This window comes from Sinohyriopsis cumingii, chromosome 9, assembly GCF_028554795.1.
Source record: "Sinohyriopsis cumingii isolate HCF-2022 chromosome 9, ASM2855479v2, whole genome shotgun sequence".
Taxonomy (NCBI): domain Eukaryota; kingdom Metazoa; phylum Mollusca; class Bivalvia; order Unionida; family Unionidae; genus Sinohyriopsis; species Sinohyriopsis cumingii.
In genome coordinates, this window is record NC_142969.1 from 64,892,560 (window position 1) to 64,907,398 (window position 14,839).

General features: G+C 36.8%; 1 protein-coding gene across 2 annotated transcripts in view; it reads right to left on the bottom strand.

Moving 5' to 3' along the window:
• LOC149791928 (xanthine dehydrogenase/oxidase-like) overlaps nucleotides 1-14,839 on the bottom strand; it is a 69,071-nt gene that overhangs the window by 24,405 nt on the left and 29,827 nt on the right. For both annotated transcript variants that reach the window (XM_089970446.1, XM_089970448.1), the window contains exons 19-24: nucleotides 14,005-14,226; nucleotides 13,353-13,416; nucleotides 7,711-7,780; nucleotides 6,735-6,822; nucleotides 5,548-5,634; nucleotides 4,878-5,069 (exon numbers count right to left, since the gene is read on the bottom strand). In XM_089970446.1, coding sequence (XP_089826572.1) covers nucleotides 4,878-5,069; nucleotides 5,548-5,634; nucleotides 6,735-6,822; nucleotides 7,711-7,780; nucleotides 13,353-13,416; nucleotides 14,005-14,226 — 723 coding nt within the window. The remainder of the gene's footprint in view (nucleotides 1-4,877; nucleotides 5,070-5,547; nucleotides 5,635-6,734; nucleotides 6,823-7,710; nucleotides 7,781-13,352; nucleotides 13,417-14,004; nucleotides 14,227-14,839) is intronic.

Here is a 14,839-nt window from a genome sequence, read left to right on the forward strand (position 1 = left end):
AGCATATTCAAATATGATTTTCTGGCTGAACCATACACAATGCAACCATAGTCCAGTTTGGACCGTAAAAACGTTCTATATAAACTGAGTATGACTTTTCTATCAGCACCCCAGTCAGTGTGCGCTACTATTTTAAGTAGGTCAAGTGTTTTTAAGCATTTAGCTTTCAAGTTCTTTAGGTGTGGAATAAAAGTCAGTTTTTTGTCAAAGATAATACCTAAAAATGTTGCTTCCTCAACAACTGGAATAGGTGTTCCGTCCAGCGTGAGGTGAGGTTCTTCGTGGTGTCGTCGTAACTGACAGAAATGCATGCATACCGTTTTTTATTTTGAGAATTTGAAGCCGTTCGTACTAGCCCAATTTTGAATCTTGTTGATATTTTGCTGTAGTTGTCTTTCAATTGTATTCATGTGCTCTGATCGATAACATATTAGAAAATCATCAACGTAAAACAAGCAATCCACACCAGGAGCCAAACACTTGGTGATGCTATTAATTTTGATGTTAAAAAGAGTCACAGATAAAATGCTGCCCTGGGGCACACCCATCTCTTGCTCGTGCAGATCTGAGAGGGTAGCCCACTCGTACCTTGAATTCTCTGTCGGAGAGAAAGTTGGATATGAAATAGGGCAGACGGCCTTTTAGACCTAGATCGTGCAGGTCATTTAGTATCCCGTACTTCCATGTAGTGTCATAGGCCTTTTCTAAATCAAAGAAAACCGCTACTAAATGTTCTTTCTTAATAAATGCATCGCGAATAAATGTTTCCAGTCTAACCAGATGATCATTGGTGCTACGGCCATATCGAAAGCCACTTTGAAAAGGAGATATTAAATTGTTAGTTTCCAAGTACCAGACAAGCCGAGAATTGATCATTCGTTCCATTGTTTTGCACACACAGCTTGTGAGTGCAATTGGTCGATAGCTGTTGGGGTCTTCGCTATCTTTGCCTGGTTTGGAGACTGGTATTACAGTTGCTTCTTTCCAGATTTTTGGTACATTACCAGTAATCCATAAATCATTGAAGAGTTTCAAAAGAGATGTTAATGATGATTCTGGAAGGTGTTTAAAAAACTGGTAATGTATTTCGTCAGGCTCAGCGGATGTATCATGGGCCTTATCTAAAGCCTCCCTAAGCTCCGATAGTGAGAACAATTGATTATAACTTTCCGAGTTGTTGGATGTGAATTTTAAACGTGACTTTTCTTTTTGAGTTTTAAGTTTTCGGAAGGCTTCTGAATAATTAGATGATGATGAATTTTTCGAGAAACTGTCAGCAAGAGTATTTGCAATGTCACGTTTTGAACTAAAGTTATTATTGTTCAGTGTCAGATGTCGGAGAGGGTTTTGTTTTCTCTTTCCGTTTATTTTGCGTATAGTGTCCCAAACTTTCTTAACAGAGGAACGAGAGTTTAAAGAAGAAACATATTTCTTCCACGATGCTCTTTTACTTTCTTTGATTGTGCGGCGAGCTTTGGCCCGGACAATGCGATATATATTTAAGTTTTCGGGTGTCGGATGATTATTAAATTTTTTTTAATGCTTCTCGGCGTAGTTTAATGGCTTCCTTACATTCCTTAGTGACCCAAGGTTATTGGGTTCTTTTACAATACGGCGAGGACTTGGGAACGGATTCGTCTGCAATCTCTATTAAAATAGATGTAAAATGCTGAATGGGGTCGTTAACATTGAAAACTGTATCCTCATTCAGCCTAGTTTTACAGAGTGTTTCAAACTTGGCCCAGTCGGCCTTCTTTACATTCCATTGTGGAATTACTTCATCAATTGTAGAGTTAAGATTTACAAGGGAGATTGGGAAGTGATTGCTGCTCTGAAGGTCATCAGCGACCTTCCATTCATAGTCCAAAAGCAGCGAAGGAGAACAAATTGTCAAATCGATGCATGTGTATATACCCGTGCCTGGGTGTAAATATGTTGGTGTTTTGGTGTTATATAGACACAGATCGTGTCTAGAAATAAAGTCTTCAACTTTGCGACCTCTGTCACTTATATGATTTGATCCCCATAAAATGTTATGGGCATTAAAATCCCCGAGTAAAATAAATGGCGCGGGAAGTTGTTAAACAAGGGTGTCTAATTCGTTTGGAACTAGATTACTGTTTGGTGGTAAGTAAATAGAGCAAAATGTAATCACTCGATGAAGAGTGACGCTTACAACAATGGCTTGTAAATTTGTGTTTAAAGGGATGACGCTAAGAGGGGCTCTGCTGTTCACAATAACAGAGACTCCTCCTGAGGCCCTGTCAACATTTTGAGAGTAGTTGTTAAACAGGGAGTAGTTTTTAAGTGTGATGTTATCTGCATTTTTCAAAAATGTTTCCTGAAGACATAGTACTGCAGGATCATGTTCGTTTAAAAGCAAAAGAATATCATGGTAGTTGGCTTTAAGTCCTCTACAGTTCCATTGTAAAATGGTGTTCTTCATTACAACTTTATAGTGAAGATTCTGGAACTAGGTTAGACCTTTCTCGGAGGCAATCTGTTTGGTTATTTATCTGGAGGAAGTACGGGGGTATATTCTTTGTTGTTAGGTCTGGAGCCACCTTGAGGACATGGAGCAGATTCTTCTGCATCCATATTCTCGAAGTCTCCAAACCTATTGTGCAGTTTTATTGGGTCATCAGACCCTTTTTGCTGCCTATTTGTTGTCGACTTTTTTTACTGTTTGGTGATCTTGGTGGTGGAGGATTGTTGAATGTTGTGTGCGTCGATGTTGAGTTTTTCTGGGGTTTGTAATGCGGAATGTTTGAGACGGAAGGGGATTCAGGTGGGTCTGTTTGGGTTTGGACGTCTTTCGTTGCTTTTTGGTTGCTCTTCACTATAGATGAGAAGAATGAGCCGGGGAGTGATGTTCTAGCTTCTACAAGCTTCCTGGCCTCTGGATATGGAATGTTGGATGTGTATTTGACCCTTTGGATTTCCTTCTCCTGTTTCCATGTATCGCAATCTTTTGAATTTGCATGGTGTTCCTTGCCACAGTTGACGCAATGCGGAGTGGCTTTGCACTCGGATTCCGGATGAGAAGGGTCTCCACATCGTCCACATATTTGGTTTCTGGAATAGCGGTCTTCATGATGACCGTATTTTTGACATTTGTACCATCGGAGGGGATTTGGTATGTTAACCTCAACCGTAACTTGTAGGAACCCAACTTTGACAACTTTAGGTACCGTTGGTTTGTTGAAGGTGAGTATAATGGTGTTGGTGTCCTGCAGATCGTTGTTTCGTTTGATACGAATCCTACGAACTGCAGTGACACCTTCACTTTTCATCCCCTCTACGATGTCTTTGTCGCTGACTCCAGCCAAGTCACGGCAACGAATGACGCCTTTTGATGTATTTAGAGATGTGTGTGCGAAACAAGTTACTGGGATGTCATGAAATACTTTAATTTTTTGAATGTTCTCAGTGTGTGCTTTGCGTTCGCTATCCACAAGCAGACTACCTGATTTGATCTTTTTAATGCTTTTTGGTTTGCCGACTAATCCAAGTATAGTCTTTTCGATTATAAATGGCGATAGTGCGGCTAGGGATTTGGTTTTATCTTTTGATTTGATGACCATGAAGCGAGGAAAGGATTCCACACTACATGGTTCATCATCTGAGTCAGTTCCCGTTTTGGTACGCTTATTTTGATTTTTTTGATTTTCCATCTTGGCTTGAATAAAAATTCAACACCCGTGCTCCCCACCCACCAAGGAGCCCAACAAGGGGACACTTTTCAAGTGCCAGGGATGCACAGATGCCATACTCAGTTGATAAAATTACCTTTGATTGACCCTGAAGTCGCCAATTTCTAAGGTCGGTAAAATTACCCCCCGATTGACCCGTTAAGCCACCGCCTTCTAGGAAGTCTTCTAAGACTTGGTAAAGGGAAAGATTAAAGGAATAGAATATAGGGGCAACGGTGGTATCAAGAGAGATACAAAGAAAAAGAAAAAGAAGGTGAGAGAGTTAATAAAGACTTCCTAGGGCTCGGCGTGACCAGCCGATTTGTCGGAACCGGGCCCATCCCGACCACCCGTCTAAGAGAAGTAGAGGCCAAAGTAGTGTATTGCATGGAAAGCCTCTGCTCAACTACCAGGATCCTTTCCTCCCCCGACACGGGACGCAACCCACGGCAAACAGGTTGCCTCTACTTAGTCGCCTTTTACGACACGTAGCGAGGCACGTCGGGCTTATTCTACAACCCCGGACCCGCAAGGGGAAGTTTTCTACATTGTTCATGATGCCTTGATTAATAATATTATTAATATTATTTATACTAATGGATAAAGGTGACTACAAATCTTCGTACGTCATGAAAATATTTCAGCCATTCAACTTGAGATAATCTCACTTCCATATAACATAGTGTCATTGCAAGCATTTTGTCTAAAATTGCTTTGTTAGTATCTCATTTTACCTTTATAGCAAATGAGCGTCCTATTCAACATTTTCGAACTTAAAATGATTTTAGATTTTTTGAAATTTTGCGATTCGTATGGTAGAACCTAAAAGAAAGCCACTATATATAATGATGTCATCTTACATTGTTGTGCTCCCTTTTCTCCACACACATGTGTGTTTGATGATATGCAATGAATTATATGCCTTTGAACTCCACTTACTCACTCACCCAAGCAGGTAAGTAAGCAGGCATCCATACCTGTGCCTGAGAGACTTGCAGAGTAATGGACATACGCAAGATTAAATCATACCTGTGCATGAGAGACTTGCAGAGCAGTGGACATACGGAAGATTAAATCTTACCTGTGCATGAGAGACTTGCAGAGCAATGGACATACGGAAGATTAAATCATACCAGTGCCTGAGAGACTTGCAGAGCAATAGATATACGGAAGATTAAATCATACCTTTGTCTGAGAGACTTGCAGAGCAATGGATATACGGAAGATTATTTCCTCTATCATCAAAGCGGCCTGCATGTTTCCAAAGCCACGCATGGCGGTTCCGGTAGCGGTATTTGTCTTACATACTCGGCCATTCAGTTTCAGATTAGGAATCTTATATGTCGATTCAAACATGAGCATTGTGTGTTCCAGCACCTGATGCAAATATGGAAAAAAAGCTGTTGTTAGACAATTGGTATTCGAAACAAGTAATGAACGTAACTCGCTAACAATAACAGCGACCATCGTCTTATATCATATCTTTCTGAGGATAAATTTGTTCATGCAGTAATATCTCCAACTAACAGGCAATAAAGTGTTATAATAGGATAGACATGTATATTTTGTATATAGTTTGCTTTGTGCATTTATCAAATTTTATTTTATTTTGTATACTTAATCAATCGTGTGTTCTTTTAATTTTGCTCTAATGTCATAATGTTCTACTCACACACACACCCCACTCCCAATAAAAAGATTTGAGTACTGTAACGTTATTTATAATGATTACTAAGGACATAACATTGTGTGACAGCTTTTCCTCTAACATGTTTTGCCATGTTTCACGAGACGGATAGCATATTCCATTAAAAGAATTGTTTAGTTTCGACAAAATTATGATGAGTCAACGTACCATGGGTGAATAATCCACGCTATGTCCTCCATCAGAATACAGATCAGCTTCCACTGCATTTATTTTTCCGCTTTTGTCGAATCCAACCTGATAATTGTAAATCTTACAGATAAATATTTTCCAGTCTTTGAAGTACGTCTTGCTACCTAACGACGTACATTAAGAAAAGCGTATAAAGTAATAGTCACGTCACATACATTCTGGGAACTTGGGTATTTGTATTTTTCTCCAAAGGTAAAATAGCAAATATCAAGGAATATAAAAGAAGCTATAAAAAGTGCAGAAAAAGGAGAACTAATTTGTATTTTGTTCATGAACGATTTATGTCAGAGATGTCCTGCAAGACATATTGACATTGCTCTGTACAAATATAAACGGCAAATGAATATTAAGGGGGTAACTCTGGATTTCTGAAAGAAGTATTGTACATTTGGTTTCGTGTGATGCATGCTAATGTGTATGTGTGCCTTGAGCCTTCATTCAAAAGTCACCTGCCTTGATATTGCTATCCAATCACCATTTCAGCGGTGATCTATGCAATAATCATCCTCGTTAAAATTACCATTGGGCATATTATATCCTGTTACGCATCTGGATCTAAACCCATATATGCACACAAACACAGCCCCTGGATCTAAATCACATGGATCCATACAAATAAAGCCATGCGATTAAAATATTTTATTCAAGGATTTAGTGATAGTGAATGCATGCAAACTTCTGTCTCCAGTACCTATCTGGCTTTCTTGGGTCTGGCTTATGGCAAGGTATATTGAAATGATACTTTCTTGGGTGTACCTTATGGCAAAGTATACTGAAATGATACTTTATTGGGTCTGTCTTATGGTAAAGTATACTGAAATGATACTTTCAGTGGTCTGTCTTATGGCAAAATATCCTGAAATGATACTTTCTTGGGTCTGTCTTATAGCAAAGTACACTGAAATTATACTTTCAGTGGTTTAAAGTTGGATTTTTGAAAATGTCTGGCAAGTTTAGCTTCCCCCCACCTCATATTTGCACACGCCATAAAATCTAGAAGTATAGTTTGCTTTGGTTATTTATAAATAAAAAGCGATCTGTTTCACAAATGGGTAATACATTAACTAAACATTTGGAACTAACGCTTTAGCCACAATGAGATCAACTAAGAATGCTCACTTTATTAAAGGAACACTGTTTCGTACCTTGTACTTTACGTAATAGGCATGCCTTTTGCCCGTGATTAGCATGTCGTCCTCCCTAGACAGAATGCATCGAATGGGCCTTCTCATCCTATGAGAGAAAAGTTGAATGTAAGTAGCAATTAGCTTTTCTTATTTAGATTATATCACAGTAATTAGCTTCTCTTATTTAGATTATATCACAGTAATTAGCTTCTCTTATTTAGATTATATCACAGTAATTAGTTTCTCTTATTTAGATTATATCACAGTAATTAGCTTCTCTTATTTAGATTATATCACAGTAATTAGCTTCTCTTATTTAGATTATATCACAGTAATTAGCTTTTCTTATTTAGATTATATCACAGTAATTAGCTTTTCTTATTTAGATTATATCACAGTAATTAGCTTCTCTTATTTAGATTATATCACAGTAATTAGCTTTTCTTATTTAGATTATATCATACTTCACACTATTCTAGGCCTCAGTGTGTTTTTAAAGGATTACATTGACAAAGGCATGACCGTTTGAGACAAATAATGCAAAATAAAAAGTGTAGAACATTCACTACCTGATTGAAACTTTATACATGCATGTATGAATGAAGTAATGAACTGAACATTTACAATACATTAGATAATCTTTCTGTACACTTTCTCATATTAACGGGTACATTCGTTAAAAATTCTTATTAACCAATTCTTCTTCTTTTCTTTCAAACAACAAAGTTCCTAAATATAAGAAATGTTTATTAGATTGTTTGCCAGTTCCGATATTGTGCTTTAATATGTCATCATTGACATGCATAATTATATTCTATGTGTTTAGACATTGGCATTCTGAAAAGTTTTAACATCGTACTCAGTTTTATTGTATCGAGTCATATGTCTTCTATCGTATGCTTTTCATGGCAAGAAAGTCATTGTTAATATTATGGAAAGAAATAAAGAAAGAAATATAGACAGAAAAAATGAAAGAAAGAGAATGAAGAATTACTTGTAAGCAGCAACAACAGCCGGACCAGATGCATGAAACTGACTTGTTACTTTTCCACCAAATGCACCTCCTGAAAAGAAATGACGAAAACATGTCTCAAGATTATTCTATCATCGGAAATAAAGAAATAAAGAGAAATCCAGTTAGCATATATGTCACCTATTTTAAAATATTTTGTTTCCATATGTAAATGGGACAAATGATCCAAATCTCAGCTTATAATCTAGTTTTTAATATTTTGTGATTAGGAATGTAAGTTCCTGAAACCAAATACGTACTCATTTGAAGAGGCCGAAGAATAAACAAGAAAAAACCAAAGTTTGTAAGCACTATAATACTTTAAAATAATTTTTAAAAGGTCAGAATACACTTAATTCATATTTCTGAACATTACTATCTCATTTGCGCTACTAATAGAAACAAGCTTTGACTACAGAGAAGTCCAATATCGTCTAGGTATCATGTACAATTAATTTCTTGATGGTTATTATCAATCATTTATGTAGTCACAATCTGTTAATTCAATATTTTGTTATCAAGCAACTACGTTTCTACTGATGACAACTTGGCTTCTCCATGCATAAACAATTAGTAATAATTTAAACATGAGAGCTCTGCATGTCTAGAGTAAAGAACGCAATCATTTTCCTGGCACAATGTCATGTAAAATGAGTAAATTTACCTGATGTGTAATGTATTAGTATACAGTTGAACACTGCACTCATTACAGAGGAATGATATGATCAATTTGAAGATCTATTTGGACATTATTTACGGGGATGCAGCCTTGAAGTGTGGGAAGGTTTCATACTAATGCGATCGCGTTAGTATTCTCAGAGAGACAATTTGCTAAACACAGTTGCTCTCTGCTTCGAATACATTCCTTGATACATTACCTTTAGGATAATAGGCAACAAGGGGAGGCGGTGCTGAGAATCCTATCTCTAAAACTGTCACCTTCGAGGGAATAAGAATGTTTACCTTACCTGTATGAGGGTAAACAGCACTCCTAGTATCAAAAAAGCGCAACTAACACTCACCAATCCGTGATGACATTACGCGGGTAAGAGAAATGGAAGTAACTGATTTTTTTCTTACCATGTAAAATCGTCGGGCGAATCCAGAGAAAAACCGTCATTGACGCCCGTGATAAGGCTATTCTGACTTTGAAATGGTCTGTTAATAGTGTCGGTTGCAGATACCTAACCTACCATACTCAATTCCCGTCTCTGCTAAGCTATACCACGCATAATAAGTTTCAGAAGGTTGACTGCTTTTCAGCCAACTGCAAATAGGATGTCTCGAATTGCCATATTCCGTTTGAAGGCGAGGCTTACAGATATAGCTCTGATTTCATGCACTGATTTTTCATGAGGCTTTCTTTATAAGTTGAGATATCGAAATAAGAAGAGGATAATACCCAGTTTAGCCATAATGCCAGTGCTTGGGTGGTCGTATTTTCTTTCTCCAGCTGGACCAGGAAAAAGATGCATTTCCTAGCATATAGATACTTTTATGTACGCTTTATATTCTGTTTGAGCACGCAGACCGAGTCCTGCTTCACAGTCTCCCGAGTCTCATTAAGGAGGAGTGAGGACGGATGACATGACCACTTTTTGATTTCTACGACATCAACCTCAAGGAAGTGATGGCTAAGAGCTCAAACTGATTTGAACTGAGCCATGTCAATACCAATAATTAACTTCACTGGAAAACTGGATGAGAGAGTTTGGCTTATTAAACAGTCAAAATTGACTAATTGGCCCGATAAATCCTTACTTTAACAACTATCCACTCTACCGTGATGCATATACTAGTCTGAGACCATAGGGCAATGGCCTTTGAGGACTACCTATTCTTCTCGAAATGTTCAGTCCTGAACATCGACGAATGTGAGCGAGACCAGCACGACCGTTTTAAATCTGTATTCTATATGATCCATTGCAGGATCAGTTTACAATAACTCAAGGTTATCCCTCGCATTCGCCGAAGTGGTTGTCCACACAGGGTATTGTGTCAACGTCAGAATAAAGTATGGGGGATGGGGAGGATGATGGGGCCCTGCCATCGTCTCTGTATACGGTTTTTTATCTCACCAAAGAACGAACCGTAAAGATTTGAGATGGCGGTTGAATCGGCGGCCGGGCACGTACCACGGTTTGTCTTACAAGCATTAACTAGTGGTAGAGATATGTGTACGCCGATCTATTCGCTATCGTCTGTACGGGTAGATCAGCTCTCGTTTTTATGTACGGCCAAGTTGTTGGCTGGACGGCCGTTCGGTATCCATCTGGTTGGTTCAGTGCGGATAAATGGAGGGATTGACTAACCCGTTGTCCATGTAGCTCCGTATATCAAGATGGGGCAGACCGGTAAACGGCACTGCTCGCCGAAATAACGGACTCCATGTCACTGACTTTGGAGTACAGCCGGCCAATCGGATGGGCTGGCCGGTTGGCACCCAGAACGGCGTTTTGGGGAATGATCTAATAAGAGAAACGGATTCATGTCCGAAATGTACCCAATGCGCGTGAACTTACATGTCCTATCACCATGTGTGTGTGTGTGGGGGGACTCACATTTATTGGGCTGCCGACAAAGGGATGATTCTTTCCCTGTACTCAAAGTCAGTGTTGTAGGTTACTTCACTTTCTGTCGCTCGAGACTTAAGCCGTTTCTTCTTCGTGCAGTCGCGAAATTTAACAGCTCTGGCACACAAGGTTGCCAATATTTAATCTCAAATGAGAAGAACAACAACAAAGAAGAATAATCGAACAACCCCAATGTGTTCACATGTAACAAAACAAAAACTACTAGAAGAATTCATTGTACAAGAGGGACACGACTCGTACCTTTATCGTTGATTCCAGTAACTAATATTGTCTTTGTTTTGTACAAAATAACATGCAATATCGTTAAAGCATCGGTAATATCAATAACACCAGTGGAAGAACACTTTGTGTAACAGAGACACATATCATGCGTGCCCTTTTCAACATTTTATCTTGAATGAAAACTGACGAAAACACAGAAAATAACAACAAGGAAGTGTTCAAATATAATAATAACCACACAAGTTTCTTACATCGGCGAAAATACATGCAGTGTAGGCAGATATGTCAACAAGACTGACCAATGATACTGTGTAGGAGTAGAACGTCACAACAACAATACATTTCGCAGAATAACGATGAAACGTGCAAACCACTGCATTCAGTGCAATAAAGACGTTGTCGATCGGTGGTCATTAAACCACAAGCTTAACTTAGATTCAGTGAGAGATGGCTAAACTGTTTCCATTTAACAGTGGCAAGGGGAGAAAATGGAAGGGTTGAGAAGAGTTTCGTCCCTTGGTCTATTTATACTATAGGTGGGAAAGACGATATGTTTCGTCTTTATGAGATTGCTGGATAAGAGAACCAGCGCAGCTTCTTTGTAATGTTAATGTGACTGGGAAATGTATTCAATGGAGAAATGCGCGAAAATTCTTAAATTTAATTTTGTGGAAAGTGAGATTTTCAAGCAATAACTGGATATTTTACTCGATATTTCTTCAGTGACTGTGCTACCTTTGATTTATTTTTGGAAATAGTATAGACTCCTCAAAATATAAACTCTCTTTTCCTTCTTTATTAGCTTTGCCATTTTCATATAAGCTTTCACCTTTATTTTCGAAATTAAATTTCACTAAAATAACCATTCAACGTAAGAAATAAGTATTGTTATATATATATTTATATTATATATGTAACTTTTGTTCATGATTGTAGAGTGTAATAGTCATTTTATAAACAACATATTACATAGCTAAATTTTTCCATGATTGTAGGCTAAACTTCAAAATAATTTATGTAAACATGTTTACATGGATGTGAGTTCAGGACAATGGTTTTCCTCTTGGAATTTCCTGGTCTACATGATGCTTAAGTAAATGACCTGACTTTGTTTACAACTGATAATGTCCTAAAAAGGAATTTTTCACCCTCATTCTGGTGCTCTTAATGTGTCTTACGTTTTATATAAAGGTTGTTTACATCAAAATTATTAGCTGACAGTTTAACTTCTGTCTAGCAGAATCAGTCTTTTAGTTGTGCTCAGTTATAATTTGAGAGGATGAATTTAAATTATTCATTGGAAGTAAAAGTGCTCATTCACTTTTTGACTAAATCTTTATTTTGGGATCATTTTGAATACATTCAAGGACATTATGGATTATATCATTGTGATATATCATGACTGTTACCACATTAGTACATTCAATGCTACTGACACATCTGCACATTCAATACTGAATTCATTCGGAACTCTATGCTTTTGAACTTGTGATAGAACTTTTAGGATTATTTGGGTTTCATTTTATAATACTGTAATTTCCTCTTTAATTTCACTTTGTTTTCTTGGGAATTAAATTATGTTAACTTTTACACAAAAAAAAATGTGTTAAGTTTCATTTATTCTGTTACTTAGTTTAAGGTCACAGGGTCGTAACAGTATATTGTGTTGACTATAGTTTGGTTTGCTATCTATTGCTGTCACAATCTATTATCTCTTTTCAACTATCCCTTCTGTCTCTTCGGTTGTTAATCATAATTTCACAAACATTCAAATATTTACTACCTCTATAACGAGATACATTTTATTGTTATAACTATGTTGTTTTCTGCGCTTGGAAGATTCGTGATGATTTTAAGGTGAAATAAGCCAAACAAATTAAGAAATCGGAACAGATAAAACAGATATTCATAAAAACGTTCAAGCATTCTATAAATGTTTTATATATTCTCATCACAACTCAGATATATTAGTCCCCATCCGTTCCTATCAAAAAAGAAAATATCAAAATGTTAATAATAACGTACATTAAAAGATGATTAACTAATGCACTTTTTAATACAAAGCACACTGAAGGAGAAATGTCGGTATGCTTAAAGGAAAGCTTTTTAATACAAAGCACACTGAAGGAGAAATATCGGTATGCTTAAAGGAAGACTTTTTAATACAAAGCACACTGAAGGAGAAATGTCGGTATGCTTAAAGGAAGGGATTTTAATACAAAGCACACTGATGGAGAAATATCGGTATGCTTAAAGGAAGGCTTTTTAATACAAAGCACACTGAAGGAGAAATATCAGTATGCTTACAGGAAGGCTTTTTAATACAAAGCACACTGAAGGAGAAATATCGGTATGCTTAAAGGAAGACTTTTTAATAAAAAGCACACTGAAGGAGAAATATCGGCATGCTTAAAGGAAGGCTTTTTAATACAAAGCACACTGAAGGAGAAATATCGGTATGCTTAAAGGAAGGCTTTTTAATGCAAAGCACACTGAAGTAGAAATATCAGTATGCTTACAGGAAGGGTTTTTAATACAAAGCACACTGAAGGAGAAATATCGATATGCTTACAGGAAGGCTTTTTAATACAAAGCACACTGAAGGAGAAATATCGGTATGCTTAAAGAAGTTTTTTTTATAAAAAAAAAAAATACAAACCACAAAGATAAACACATGCATGCTTAAAGGAAGACTTTTTAAAAAAAAATATATATTACACATTGAAAAGGAAGCACCAGCTTGATTAAAGGAACGTTTTGTTTTAAATATAAAATACACTAGAAGAGAAACGTCGGCAATGATCTTACCCAGTCTCTTTGTTCGAACTACAATCTTGTTGTTTGGAACGTGAAGAATTCTGCTGAGAGAACTCTGCAATACAAAACCAATATCATAAATTTTATTCAAGAGATATTTTAAAAAAGTTTTTTTTTATAAAAAGAAAAAACATATTTCTGCTGTATGTGTATGTATTTAAGTAATTTCCAGGTAAAGTTCAATTCCACATTGTGTACCATTAACTGAAGAAAAGGAACAAAATAACACGAAAAGATCGATTCCTAAGAAGAGAAAATAAAATCTACAACATGAATATTAATATAGGCCAAAGTTTATCTGCAAATTACTTTACAGTATTGTGCATATTTTTTCATTACAAATGTGAAGTACTTCAGAAGCATTTTGATGTAACCCCTAAAAAATCTTGATATTTTAAAAGAATACTGTTTATATAAATCATGTTGGCCCTATAGTTTTAAACATTTTTAACACGTTTCCAGTGAAGGCTCAATGCTGTTCTGACATTTAAACTAAGTAGAAGAAATACCATTTGCCACACATTTTCTGTGAGGAAAATCATTTCAATCATGTTTTAAATAAGATCACTGAAGCCTACAAAATAGAAACCGGAATGCTAATTATTGTAATATGTGAATAATTTATTTTCCCTTGCTATTCTACCTGTGTTGACGTGAGATCCTGCGTTCCGACGAAAATTTCCATCTCGTCATTCTCCGTCCTAGGTACGGCAATCGCAGACTGAGTCTCCATGTAGAAATGCTCCTGCCGTCCAGTCTCGAATTCACCCTCCATCACATGATCCGACTCCCGGAAACCCTCTATTACATCTCCAGTCACCAGTTCCTCTTGAAATGGGTAGAACGACTCCTTTTTTATTGCATCCTTTTTATAAATACAAGAACAATATAAGCTGAACGGTACAGAGCATAAAATACAATTACATACTGTGACCTATGGATTTATTTTACCTAACAGTAGAGAGAGTATTGCAATATTCCTTCTTCACAAAGACAAGATAAATAGAATCCATCAAATTTAGGCAGTCTAGTTGGAACAATGAGGGCTGCAAGTAATATTCGGCTGACTTATGTGGTGTACATTACTGAAGTCATTATCTATGAATCGTAATCAAAGTTGCATGTTAGCTGGTACTGACAATAAAGGCTCCATGTGATATGCGGTTGACCTCTGTGTTGTACATTACCGAAGTCTTTATCTAGGAATCGTAATCAGTGTTGTATATATTAGTTCACATTATTTTACTAGTGTCATGATCCGATTTGTATTTCACACAGAATCTTCGGCTGCATCAGATTTAGAGTGTAATGTACATACAAATGCTTACAAACCGTGGGTAAATATCACGACATCAAGTTCTAGCTATGATTGATTCCTAGTGCACGAGAAACACAGTGAAAAATAGCATGCTTTCTTTGATGGAAACAACGTGTATTTAATAAATTCAATAGCTTTCGATATTTACAGAAAGTTATTA